This window comes from Schistocerca nitens, chromosome 5 (assembly GCF_023898315.1).
Source record: "Schistocerca nitens isolate TAMUIC-IGC-003100 chromosome 5, iqSchNite1.1, whole genome shotgun sequence".
In the NCBI taxonomy this organism is placed as follows: Eukaryota; Metazoa; Arthropoda; class Insecta; order Orthoptera; family Acrididae; genus Schistocerca; species Schistocerca nitens.
Window position 1 is genome coordinate 555,552,452 of NC_064618.1, and position 12,962 is coordinate 555,565,413.

A 12,962-nucleotide genomic window follows, 5' to 3' on the forward strand; every position below is an offset into this window, starting at 1 on the left:
AGTCTGTGTTACCAAACTTTGAAAACGGACTAAAACACGTCATTCGTCAAACTTCTGCAGAGTATGATAAATCGTAAATTACGTCATTATTTTACAGCAAAGAGAAAGGAAAAAGCAATAATACAAGACCGCACATTGAAACTTTTGAGCCCAAACTATAAAGAAGGTAACTGACACAGGCGCAAGCGAAAGAAGAAGTGTTATCAAATGGCTGTGAGCACTATGGGACTTAACATCTGAGGTCATCAGTCCCCTAGAACTTAGAACTACTTAAACCTAACTAACCTAAGGACATCACACACATCCATGCCCGAGGCAGGATTCGAACCTGCGACCGTAGTGGGACCGTAGTGGTCGCGCGGTTCCAGACTGAAGCGCCTAGAACCGCTCGACCACATTGGCCGGTAGTGTTATCAAGTAAGTAAACTCGGTAATGAGCGTTTCATGTCCCACTGACTGTTTGGCTCAAATAACCCATTTGCGTAATAAATCATTCATACTTACTTTGATGGCTGTTATCTCCTGATCTAATAACCCATATAATCTACAATTTTTATGGTATATGTATGGGGTATATGTAGCTCTATTAACTGCACTATATATGAATGCAAGTCCCGCGACATATATCGTGACTTCTTATAAGCCTGCCACATGTTCCATTTACGACTGAACATAATTTGTTACCATTCCATTTCATATCCCTACACCTTGTTACTCCTAGGTATTTGTATGAGTTGACTGATTCCAACTGTGGTTTGTTGAAATTTTAGTGATGGGATACTGCAGTTTTTGGGATTTGTGAAGTGCATGGTTTTACATCTGAACATTTGCAGCAAGTTGCCAATCTTTTCATCACTTTGGAATGTTATCACGATCTGACTGACTATTTGTGCAGGCTTTATGAGACAGTACTACATTATAAGTAACTGGATCAACTGAGATAAGTCTATGGTTATTATTTGTACCATCTGCCAGGTCACTGATAAACACCGTGAACAGGATGGGTTCTAAAACTTCCCTGGGACACAACTTGAAGCTACTTCTACGCCTGTCTGTGACTCCTCAACCACGATAATGAGTGCATCCTCCCTAGCAAGAAATCCTTAATCTAGTCAAATTTTATTAGATACCCTTATGATCGAAATTTCGCTCGAAGTGTTGATACGGTACTGAGAGAAGTGGTTTTTAAAAGTCAAGAAATACTGCTTTTATATGATTATCTTAATCTATGGACTTCAAGCTGTCATACATGAAAAGGGCTAGTTGCGTTTGGTATGACCTATGTTTAGGTAATCCATGCCGGTTGGCAAGGAAGATATTCTGTTCGACATACCTCATCACATCTCAGCTCAGATTACGTTGTTGATCACCTCTGCTCCCCTTCTTGTAGATGGAAGTCACACGCAACTTTTAAACATGGCTGTTAACGACCGTATACTAGTTTCAACATAGGATTATACAGCCAGGTGGTTGCACGTAACTGGTAGGTACACTGACATAGGTTTCGACACCCATTAGGAATGGTAAATCGTAAAATTACATCGTGATAATGCAAAACGAGCTGCCCTTCTTTGAATTTTTTGTATGTCCTTCGTCAATCATATCTGGTAAGGATCCCATACCGCACTGCCAAAACTCCCAAAGACGCCAGACAAGCGTGTATTGGCAGTCTCATTAGCAGGTTTATTGTTTCTTCTAAAGGGTATATTGTGCTTAAAAGAGGGGCTAAATCAGCTGCAAATTCCGTAAAGAATTGATGAATTCCACTATATGCTCAGTCCCTGTACGATTTTAGCATTTTAGCCATTTCTCAACGCCACTGACGCTAGTATCCACATCATTCAGCTTTGGAAATTTGCAAGAATTAAACTGTGGTACCACTCCTGGGCACTCACATTAGTAAAGACATTTGAAAACATAGTTCAGTATTTCTATTTTTTTCTCTGCACCCTCCATTTCAGTCCCCGCGTCACCCATGAGTGGAAGCAAACTCAGATGCTGATATGTTTTCAAACAAGTATCAAATAGCTGTCAACTCTCAGTTCACTACCAGACACTTGCTACCAGACACTTGCCTTGTAAACAAGTTACATATTCACATACCATGAGAACTCCGATAGGTTTAGGCACTGCAGTGTCAATTTCTGCTTATGACATTTACTGTAGTTTAATCGAGGATCCATTAAGGGTCTGTTCTCCTGGGTTCTCTCGTCGGTCTGTGCGTACATAAGCCTCTCTCGTAAACGATCAAACTTATTTGTCAAATTTGCTCATATCTTGCCACGGCTTTGTCAAACAAGCCGTATACATATCAACAAAGTTAGTCAATTTGGATTCACTTTTGAAGCAGACGCCGTTCGTCTATGTTACATTTTGACACTAGTGGGAATGGCTACAAATGCAGATAAAGCATTTCTAAAACTGACTGGCACTGTGTTTGAAGAAGAAGGGAAGAAGAAGAAGAAACCAAGCCGCTGGTCCGGGGATTGGTTTAAAATGAGGGAGAAATATCTGTATGAAAACCTGTTAAAGGAAATACACTCGGAACCTGGTGATTAGGCCTACATCAACCTTCTCCAAAAGGACAATAAAACTTGGAAAACATGTCAAACACATTTCATGTTTGACAAATACAACATAGCACCATACATGGCCAAATTTTTGGCAAACATCGTACAATTTGACAATCTGACGATTTTACTGGCTGGCATTTGTGTCTACTTATGACTTCAGTTGAATGTTGTGAGACGCTTGGCTATGGAGTTTAATGAATTAAGGTTATGCATGGGAGCGCATGTTAAGATATACTTCTCATCAAACCCCATTCTTAGAAGTGGATATAGTTTATAGGAAATGTTGAATTCATACATCCACTTTTAAGACATCAAATTTGAAATGTGACAAGGACTTCGCTGCATAAACCACCAGTACAGCGCTATTTTCAAGACATCGTGGAAATGTCTCCCTATTACGACGATATTTAAGCGCTTCTCCGTTTATTGGCTGCTATTGGACATACGTCGTTCGAGCGACCGTCCGTTCAAGCATCAGTGAAATAACACTTATTGTTAAGACAAAATAGAAATAATTTTTACTGTACCTCAGGAAACGTGTACATTTTACTTTTTAGGAAATATTGTAAGTTGAGAGTTAATTCTCCATTTGGCTCAGCGCTACGTTTCTAATTATCCTCATGTCGGTGGGACTTTTGATTCTCACAGCGATCCGTCGCACGGGCGAGCGATCGCTTCGGAGATCGCACATTGGGCAAATCGCAGCGATCGTTCGCTGATCACTGGTCACATGGAAATCCCAGGCAATCTGATGGATAGCGTGCGATTCGTGCACGCAATATGGCTGCCTAGCTAGTTACCAGTGGTATGTGGCAATATGGCTTATACTTTTTCTATTTATCAAGAGTGGTTTCGTTTCCCTTTGCCCACAATGAGTATGAAATTTACAACAGAATTTATAGTCATCCAGGGACCACGAATTACTCTGAAAACGAACTGATTTTGCAGCAATTATCATTTTGCAGCTTGTGCTACAGAAGTAGGATACAATAGGTTAGCACCTATGATTTTCAGTTATTTATGAAATAATTATACGCATTATTAGAGTTTTTAACTTCTTAACAGAATGAAATACGTATTATACGCGCAAACAAAGTTGACACTCGGCACGGTGTGTGATGGGAGCGGCTGTATATGGGAAATGCCTTTACTGTCGCTCTCAGCAGCCACCGCGACGAGTGTAAACTTAGTTTGCGGACAGAGTACCAACTATAATGTTAGGAGAGCATTTTAATTTAAGTGTTCAGGGCAAATATATTATACAGATAGACTCAAATCCCTTGTCATTTCATATGAACTAACTTTGATTACCGTAACTCTTTATTATACGAGGGGCGTTCAGAAAGTAAGCTCCGATCGGTCGCGAAATGGAAACGACTATGAAAATCCGATAAAGCTTTGCACAGATGTGTTGGGTAGTGTCTCTAGTATAACCCCAGTTAGCATCACGTCGCTCTTCTCATTTCTGAGCTCGCAGTGAGTGCGTAAAGATGTCTAGAAAATTGTGTCTGCCGCCAAGTACGAGGGCCTGGTGAGAAATTTCGCCTGAAGCTATGCAGCTAACATTACATAACTGTCGTGCTGTTTCTTCTTCAAGACAATTCTCAGCCGCATTCTGCAGGGGCAATGAAGATGCTCCTGCATCGTTTTCAAATGGAAATGTGAGATTACCCACAATACAGTCCGCAATTGTCTCCCCCTGAGTTTCATCTCTGGTCACATGAACCGCTGTCTTTGAAGACAACATTTTGACACAGACAACGAGGTGTAGGCCAGCGTGGAGAATTGGCGGAAAGCACTGGCGGCTGCCTTCTATGATGAGGCTATTGAAAAGTTGGTACAACGCTATGACAAAAGTCTAAGTCAGAACGGCGACTACGTAGAGAAGTAGCTGAAAGGTGTAGCTAATTGTTACAAGTAAAACATTTCTGATGTTCACTGTGGTTTCAATTTGGCAATCAATCGGAGCTTACTTTCTGAACAGGCCTCGTAAATTGTATGAAGGAGAGTTAGGTGATACGTGCAATAACATAAATAATACCCTAGTTATAACGTAACGTAACGGTGACAGAGACCCAAGCGATTATTTTCGTGCAGCGAATATTTGAGAGTATTTCAATTTTGAGACCCAAGCGATTATTTTCGTGCGGTTTAATATAAGATTAATAAAAGAAAAAGGAATTGAGGACTAAAAAAACGAATTGCAATGGCAGACTGGAAAGACGTACACAATCCATTTGGAGTCAGTGGAAAATGTAAAATATTGTGTAATATAACGAACAGTTCCTACGAAAAGCATTTCAAAACATGTTTAATAAATCATAATTATCATTTATTTTAAATTTATGATTTGCAAGTATTCTTGGGGATACGGAAATCAACTGCAACTGCTGCTGAACATACCAGTTCACTTTCTATAGCAGAATTTCTCGACACAGTGGCATTTGTAATATTAATAGAAACTGCTTGGCAAATCGCTCGTGAGCGGGCGGAAATGTCAAGACGAGCGACCATCACAGCAAGCCGTCGCACATGTACGGGGCCCTTTACGTTGGTACGCAAGTTCGCAGCATTTTTGTTTTGCATGTTGGTGTTCTGGTTGCTATGGGCTTTTTTATCGATTGTCGTTTTTTATTTATAGTCCACAGTTGCTTTTAAGTTTACATATTGTCATTTTGTCAATTGGAGATAGTGAGTGGAGCCCTGGATGCTAGAAAATGGAGTGGCAAGTGGAGAAATCAGTACATTTCCGACATTCTTCTGTTTTAGTTCAATAGAAAGGTGACAGCAACAGAGGCCGCCAGAAATATTTGCGCCGTGTATGGAGATAATGCCACTGGGCAGAGGACGACAAGAAAATGGTTTTCACATTTTAAGATGGTCGTTTTGACATTAGTGAATCCGTGTTCAGGAAGACATCGACGCTTTAAGAAGATCGATCGTTTATACGCATTAATCCACAATGATCCATGTCAGTGTACTCGAGAGCTGGAAAATGTGATGAAATGTGACCAATGCACCATCGTGCGACATCTGCAAACAATGGGCAAAAAAAAAAAAAACCAGGTGTGTGGGTACCGCATGCTCCAAACCAAAATCATAAAAATCAGCGGGTGGTAGTATGTGCATTTCTGCTTCTCTTCATCAATTGGCTCATGAATAACAACGCCCATCCTACCTCGTATCGTTACTTACGACGAGAAACGGTGTCTTTATGATAACATGGGGGAAAAAAGGAATGGTTGAGCTAAAACAAAGCAGCAACTTCCCGTACAAACACCTGCGCTCACCCATGTGGTAGAACAGCGACGGCGTGGTGTACAAAGAAAGGTGTAACCATCACTGCTGATATTTACTGTCAGCAACTGATACGTATTGGACAAACAATCTAAGAACAAAGACCACGAATATCAAAGTGGCGCTACTCCACGATAATGCCCACCCACATTCCATTAAACTGTGAAAAAACACTACACAAGTGCTAGGTTTGGAAGTCATTCCGCAACCACCTTACTCGCCTAATCTTGCAACCTCAGATTTTCACCTTTTCCGCTCGCTATCGAAAAATCTTCACGCTGCTCCCTTTCCGGATGAAAATATGCTCCGAATATGGCTCGACTAGTTCTTCGTCTTAAAAACAACGTTATTTCTACAGTCTCGGAATCTAATTACCCCCGCATTGGCAGACTGTTGTAAATAGTGATGGAGAGCTAACTTAAGTCTGTTACGTGCATCTGTTGTGTTTATTACACTTATGGAAAAACTCTACCAACTTATACACAAAACTAATATGTAAGACCATTTTAAAACTATTCACTTATTGATAAAAGATGTACGTATGTGTCGTAGTTGATGAACTTAAAGAGTTGATTTGAGTCCAGTTCAGTTTTTTCGGAGTTACTAAAACGGCAAAAGATAAAGCAGAAAGCTACAGCAGTAAATTTTTTAAGCATTCGAAGAAAGAGAATCTGTTCTTTTGGTTCGACAATAACTGACCTCAAAGCTAAAAGTAACGTGAATCATATCTGTAAGCAGCATATTCAATTTCTTATCAGGGCATATTGATTTTATACTAATACCTTTGACTTAAGCCGAATACACTTTTTTTTTTTTCCAGTAAGGCCTAAACTCATTTCTGCTTCAGCACTGTCCCAACTACTCAATCAGTCCAACGACCTACCGTTCAACGTAAAGTAACAGTTTTGTTTGTTCACACAGACTTCGTTTAACCATAAGTGAAGGATGGCACGCTGGCTACATTTTACACCGTGTCTTTTAATATAAGAGGTATTGGCCAGCCTATACTCCGGTTCTACCTGCGAACTTTTCACAGAAAATGTTCTGGTCAGGAAACAGTTTGTTCCGAACCCATTTTTTACTGAAATGTCACTGCCGCACTAAAAAGGTCGTTGTGGCTAAATTTATTTCCAATCATGAAGTGGGATGTAGGCCTAAGCGGGGCTCGGGAATACTGTTTACGAAAAACTTTATACTGTACTTCAGAGTGAAACTCATGAACTGCGAAGAAACAATTGACTGCAAAATAGCGCTTTAGCATGCCTGGGGGAAAAAAAAATCTTTATCGCAGGTTTGTCAAATGAACGATCAAATCTGTAATGCAGTTATGAAACAGGGATCGCTCATTCTAGAGCAGCAATTTATTGTAAAATAATATGATCACAAAACGTGGCATTTGTTCCCAGCCCTCAGACAATGAAAGGGCGCGCGGTGGGTGGTAAAGACGTAGGATGAATGTGCATCCATAGTCTGCACACCACTGTTAAGTGCATGGCAAAGGGTACTTCCCATTGTACCAGTTGTTGGGCTTTCGTTCCATTCGCGTATGGGCCGCTGAAGAATTACTACAAACATTTTATGACAAAAGTACGAAACCAGTGATCCCAAATCGAGTGCATTGTTTTAACCTCTTTCGCTACTTTCTGACAGAAGCCGGTATTCTTCGTGACATAAATCTGATCTTCTATAAATTAAACACCTCGAAAATTTTCGAATAAATGCGTTATGTCCGAGTATTCTGGAGCAGTCCTAGCCTTAACGGTGGAACCCTTCCTCCTCCCCCAAACCACCACTACTACTAGCGTGTCGTGTGAACGCATTAAAGTCGTGTATAAAGGGTACGGATTCTCTATATATATGCACTGCGCTACTAGAAAAACTGTAGCGTACCGGTATGTGTTACGTCTTAGCAGCAATTTATCTTCTGTCTTAAAAAGGGTCTTCATCAACTTTGAAATACAAAAATACTTCTGCTTTTAACAATGCTTCACAGAATGCATAAGGTAGCTGCAATGCACGTTTGTACTGGTGTTTAATGCATTAAACAATGGTACCTCAAGTACTATCCCATGTATACTCTCGACTACAGAAAGTACAGAATATACCAGTACTATTAACTGTGAGTGGCGAGACAGTGGTGAGGCTAGCACCCTGCACAGAGGAGTCGGCGATGGGGGAGAATTTCCCCTAACCAACAAGCTCGAAATGCTATCTTCCACGGAATCCGAAACTAAACCAGTGACACTCATTTCACCTGTTGCATAAGCTCCGTGTCATGAGGCGACAAAAGCAAGTGGGTAAGATACGCAAGTAAAACCTACCGGCCCCTCTAAGTTTTTTTAGAAAGCCTGACAAGATATTGTTAAGGCCAGTGGCCTTCCGTAATGGCAACACAGGTTCGCGACAGATCACCGAAGTCAAGCGCTGTCGGGCTTGACCAGCTAGGCTCGCACTTGGATGGGTCACCGTCTGGGTCTGCTGAGTGCTGCTTGAGTGCACTCAGCCCTTGTGAGGCGAACTGAAGAGATACTTCATTGAGAAGCAACGGCACCGGTCACGAAAACTGACAACGGCCGGGAGAGCGGTGTGCTAACATGTCCCTCCGTATCCGCATCCGGTGACGCCTATTGTTGAGGATGACACGGCGGCCGGTCGGCGCCGTTGAGACTTCCAGGCCTGTTCCGACGGTCTTTGTTTTGTTTCTTGACAAGGTATTGTTATTAGGTGTTATTCTCAGTTACTAATTTCCAGCTCATTCTCATCAACAGTGCTACGTATCACAAGATTAACATACAGTGAGTGCAAAAAGTATTCGCCATGCAAGGCCTGAAAAAAAAGCCATCTAAAAAGAAACTACGCTGCAAGCAGTGTTGATATCTACATTTCCTGACATCTAATGGGTTCTGTGGACAGTCTTTTACTAACATAGCTCGAATGTTTTTGCGAACTGACAAATAAATGTCGTGGACAAATAAATGTCTTGGACAATGGACATTTGACAGTAATGGTTTAGTGGAAGTATTAATGTCTCAGTAGGAACAAACAGAAGCTGAAAACTCTCAGTAAAGTGCCGCTTATCACAAAAAACTGTACACAAAACTAAAAATGTGTCGCACTAAGACAGCTGTCCTAATACAATCTATTGCTCCTACGTAAAAAATTCATTTACAATTCATTCATTTATTATACCATTTTCAGCGTTAACACAAGCGATGTTCTATCTCATTCATCAGCGTGCTTTTATTTCTCAAGGTAATTTTATTTATTTATTTTCACTGTCTCCACGAGGAATCCTAACAACAAACCAACATTCAAGATCACAATGTTTGGGCCTTAGAGCGTTTCCCGCGTCGTATCGACGGACACCAAGCTCTGTAGCTTCCTACATTACTCACAAACAGTACTATATACTTGTCAGCTCATATTCTACATTATTAAAATCCTGGATGTGTGCATTTTTCCCACTTCATTTTGAACAATGGCAACTCTCCCTTAAAACATCTGATTGTTGTCTGTAGACGCTTTAACGATGAACTATTTTGTACAGCTAAAATACAGAAAAGGGGGGGGGGGGGCTGTATGACTGCAACATCTGATTATGTTGTGATTTATTTGCTCTTGCCAAATCCATTGCAAATTTAAAGGGATATCACCGAAACGATTTTCAAGTTTGTTTTTGTTTTGAGCACTTCCAGGTTGCTGGTTTTTGGGTGATACGTGCAATAACATAAATAATACCCTAGTTATAACGTAACGGTGACAGAGACCCAAGCGATTATTTTCGTGCAGCGAATATTTGAGAGTATTTCAATTTTGAGACCCAAGCGATTATTTTCGTGCAGCGAATATTTAAGAGTACTTCAATTTTGGGACCCAAGCGATAATACTCGTGCAGCGAATATTTAAGAGTACTTTATGTTATTCTTGTGCGCACTTAATATTCTGAACCTATTTTACGCTTTGATTGGAACTTTATATAGTTTTTTAAAATACTTCCACCATAAAATTATATCTTCCAGACGACGCATTTATGCAAATTACCATGTTCGAGAAACAAAATGTAAGTGTTAATTAACGCACTGACATTTGTATGAAAGCATGTAAACTTTCTTGCTTCTGAACGGCGAAAAATATGAGCAATTTCTCAACATCACTCGGTTACATATACTTTCGCATTATTCTAGGCGAGATAACACTCAAAGAAAACTGCTACCAACACTTCTTATAAAATCGATGCATTTTATTTCATTTCGAAATGTGCGCAAGACGCTATTGTTAGACTTCGACAACAAACCCATGTTCTAGGGTGTTACCGATAGTGGCGGTATTTATTATAAGTTGTTTAGAGCAAAGCAGCAAACCATTACACGAACTGTGGTTCGAAATAAACAAATGAAGCACTTAGCAGCTGTGACAGAGAGAGACGATAAACATGTAGGACTGTGAAATGATAAACACACCATTATCCAAGAATTACTGCAATAAAACATTTCGTCAAACAACATTACTCACGTTTCAGCATCACATTAACAAGAATTTCAACTACTACTGTGATGGTGAAGAAATAAAATCATTTCATCGAACTATGAGCTTATCGTAATTTAAATACACCACCTAACAGGACGCCAGATTATATGCCTGTGAAATAGAGGCATACTAAATTCTTTCGTAGACGATGTCACTGTCAGAATTGAGAAGCGATATCCACGTCTTGACGTCAATGCCCTGCGCCTATTGCTGTGTAGTAGATCACTATGCTGCGAAGCTAATAGCTTTTAGACAATACTCACATTTTACCGACAGCGTTGGTCAAGGCCATTGCGGTCCACAGAAAATTCCCCTCAGCTGCTGTCACAAATTGAAACCAATCACCTCGCTACAAGCTCCATATCTTCGCTCCTGTACATACGATCCTCTCAGACCCGAATGCCAGCGATTCATTGGCAACTCACAGTTCTGAGCGTAACATACGTAACTCGCTACCTATTGGCCCATGAGTGCACGTGCTGCACGAACAGACACGCCTTCCACTGTCGTCACTATAGCGCTGCCAACACTGTATCTGGTGTGTGGCGTCCAAAGTTGGTTTCCTCTGCGTTGGTATTTCTGACCAACGTGCAAAGAGGTAAATTCAAATTAACAGCGAGTGAAACGAGCATTAAGAAGATGTTGAAAAACTAGTTATATATTTCGGCGATGAGATTAACGTTTGATAGGTCATTTGTGTACTGTACGATTTATAGATAATATATTTTTAAAAAAGTTTGAAATACTGATTTTGTAAATTTTTCAATATTTTAACTATTTGTCAACGATAGTTGCGCGTTTTTGATGGAACCATCTTATGTGAGATAATGTAAATACTGGATCATATAAGAAGACGTGATGTAATATTTATGTTTCACTACCCTTGGACATCGTAATACTTCAGCAAAAATTCAACCAAGTAATTATGTAGATCCTGATGATCACTGGCGGAGAACGAAAGTTTTCCGAGAGTTAAATTAACCAAAGTTAACGTAGCTGTTTAAATCTCATTTTTATACATACTTTTCGAGTTTTGTATAATAAACAAACAAATATGAACAGTATTTATCCAAAAGTGGAAATTTAGTCAAATGACAGATTTAATTTTTGTTTTATATTATTATGTAACCTTTTTCAAAATATTCAGAGTTAACTGTAAAACTTTTAATGCTCACAACTGTTCCGACATTTTAAGAAGGTAGTGTGCATACTCAGAAGTGTTATATAATGTAAAAGAAATGGAACTTATTTTTTAGGAATGTATATTACTATTATAACAATGTCTTTTATTGTACTGGACTGTCACACTTATTTTCATTTGAAAAAGTACAATACTTGAAGCTATGAGAATTAAAGTGTCATTTCAACCCACTCATTTTGTTGTACATAAGAACATGATCACAGGGGACTGTTTCACCTTGAATTACTTTTTAAAAACTTGTCATGAGGTGTTCATAACTTCTTTGCCCTTCTGATTGACATTTTTTCAAGGACTAGGTTGTGGGGAGGCTGAATCTCTGCCGAGGAAACTATAGGCCTAAAGTTGTTAGTACCAGTACTTGAAATAGTATTTCAATGACACAGAAGGAATGTCCTTTGCAGCAGTAAAATCAGTGACAGAGCAGTAGACATTAATGGTAGAATGGGATTACTTTCTCATTGAGGGTGATTAAGAGAAGAAACAATGGTATTTCCTGGATTTATTTGGTTATGGGTTTTCATCTGAGTTAGAATTGGCTGATACATACAACCCTAAGAAGTCCAAATCAGGAGACATATAACTGCTAAAGGAATGGATTCCAGTTTTTTTTTTAAATCCTATAGATATATTGCTTGTGCTAAATGGTCATGGTTAGATTTGCCCCAGTTATTCAGAAATGTTATATATTTCCAGAGTTTTGGCTGGCTCATTCAGTAGCCAGCTCTCAATACATTGACTGTAATAGTCCTTTAGAGCTGAGTAGGTTGGAAGATCTAGAGGCTGGAGAATCCACATATTGAGATCATCAGACATGAAGCACAAGCTTGGATTGTTTCAAGGACAGGGAAGGAAATCAACCACGCCCTTCAAAGAATCCATCCCAGCATTTGCTTGGAGTGATTTAGGGATTTGAATGGCTGGAGATGAATTTGAACTGTTGTCTCCCCAAATGTGAGTCCAGTGTGAATGCACTGAAGAAAACCTTGCTTTTATTTTTTGACAACATAATCATGGGAGATGACATTAGATATTGGAATATGAGCCAGAAAGAAAGTGGCAAAGTTTTGAATGACATACTGCAGCATCACCTCCTCTCAAAAGGGCTCAAATGAACAAATCTAGAGTGAAAGACATGCTCATTGTTTTCTTTGATGCCAAGGGACTGGTCCACTATGAATTTGTACATGAGGGCAGACAGTGAATGGTTCTTTTTACGTAGAAGTATTATGAAGATGGTAAATAAGGGTCAACCGGATGAGGCCAGCCATTGCCGAAAACTGGAAATTGTATCGCAGAAATACTCCAAGGTCACCGACTACCTGACAATAAATGATATCGTGTTGATTAACCAACCCCCTTACGGT

General features: G+C 39.8%; 1 protein-coding gene across 1 annotated transcript in view; it reads right to left on the reverse strand.

Moving 5' to 3' along the window:
- LOC126259439 (uncharacterized) overlaps positions 1 to 10,837 on the reverse strand; it is a 146,092-nt gene extending 135,255 nt beyond the window's left edge. Inside the window, exon 1 of the mRNA XM_049956254.1 lies at positions 10,661 to 10,837. Within this exon, the coding sequence (XP_049812211.1) occupies positions 10,661 to 10,689 (29 nt within the window). The 5' untranslated portion in view covers positions 10,690 to 10,837. The remainder of the gene's footprint in view (positions 1 to 10,660) is intronic.
- Positions 10,838 to 12,962: the final 2,125 nt, after the last annotated feature.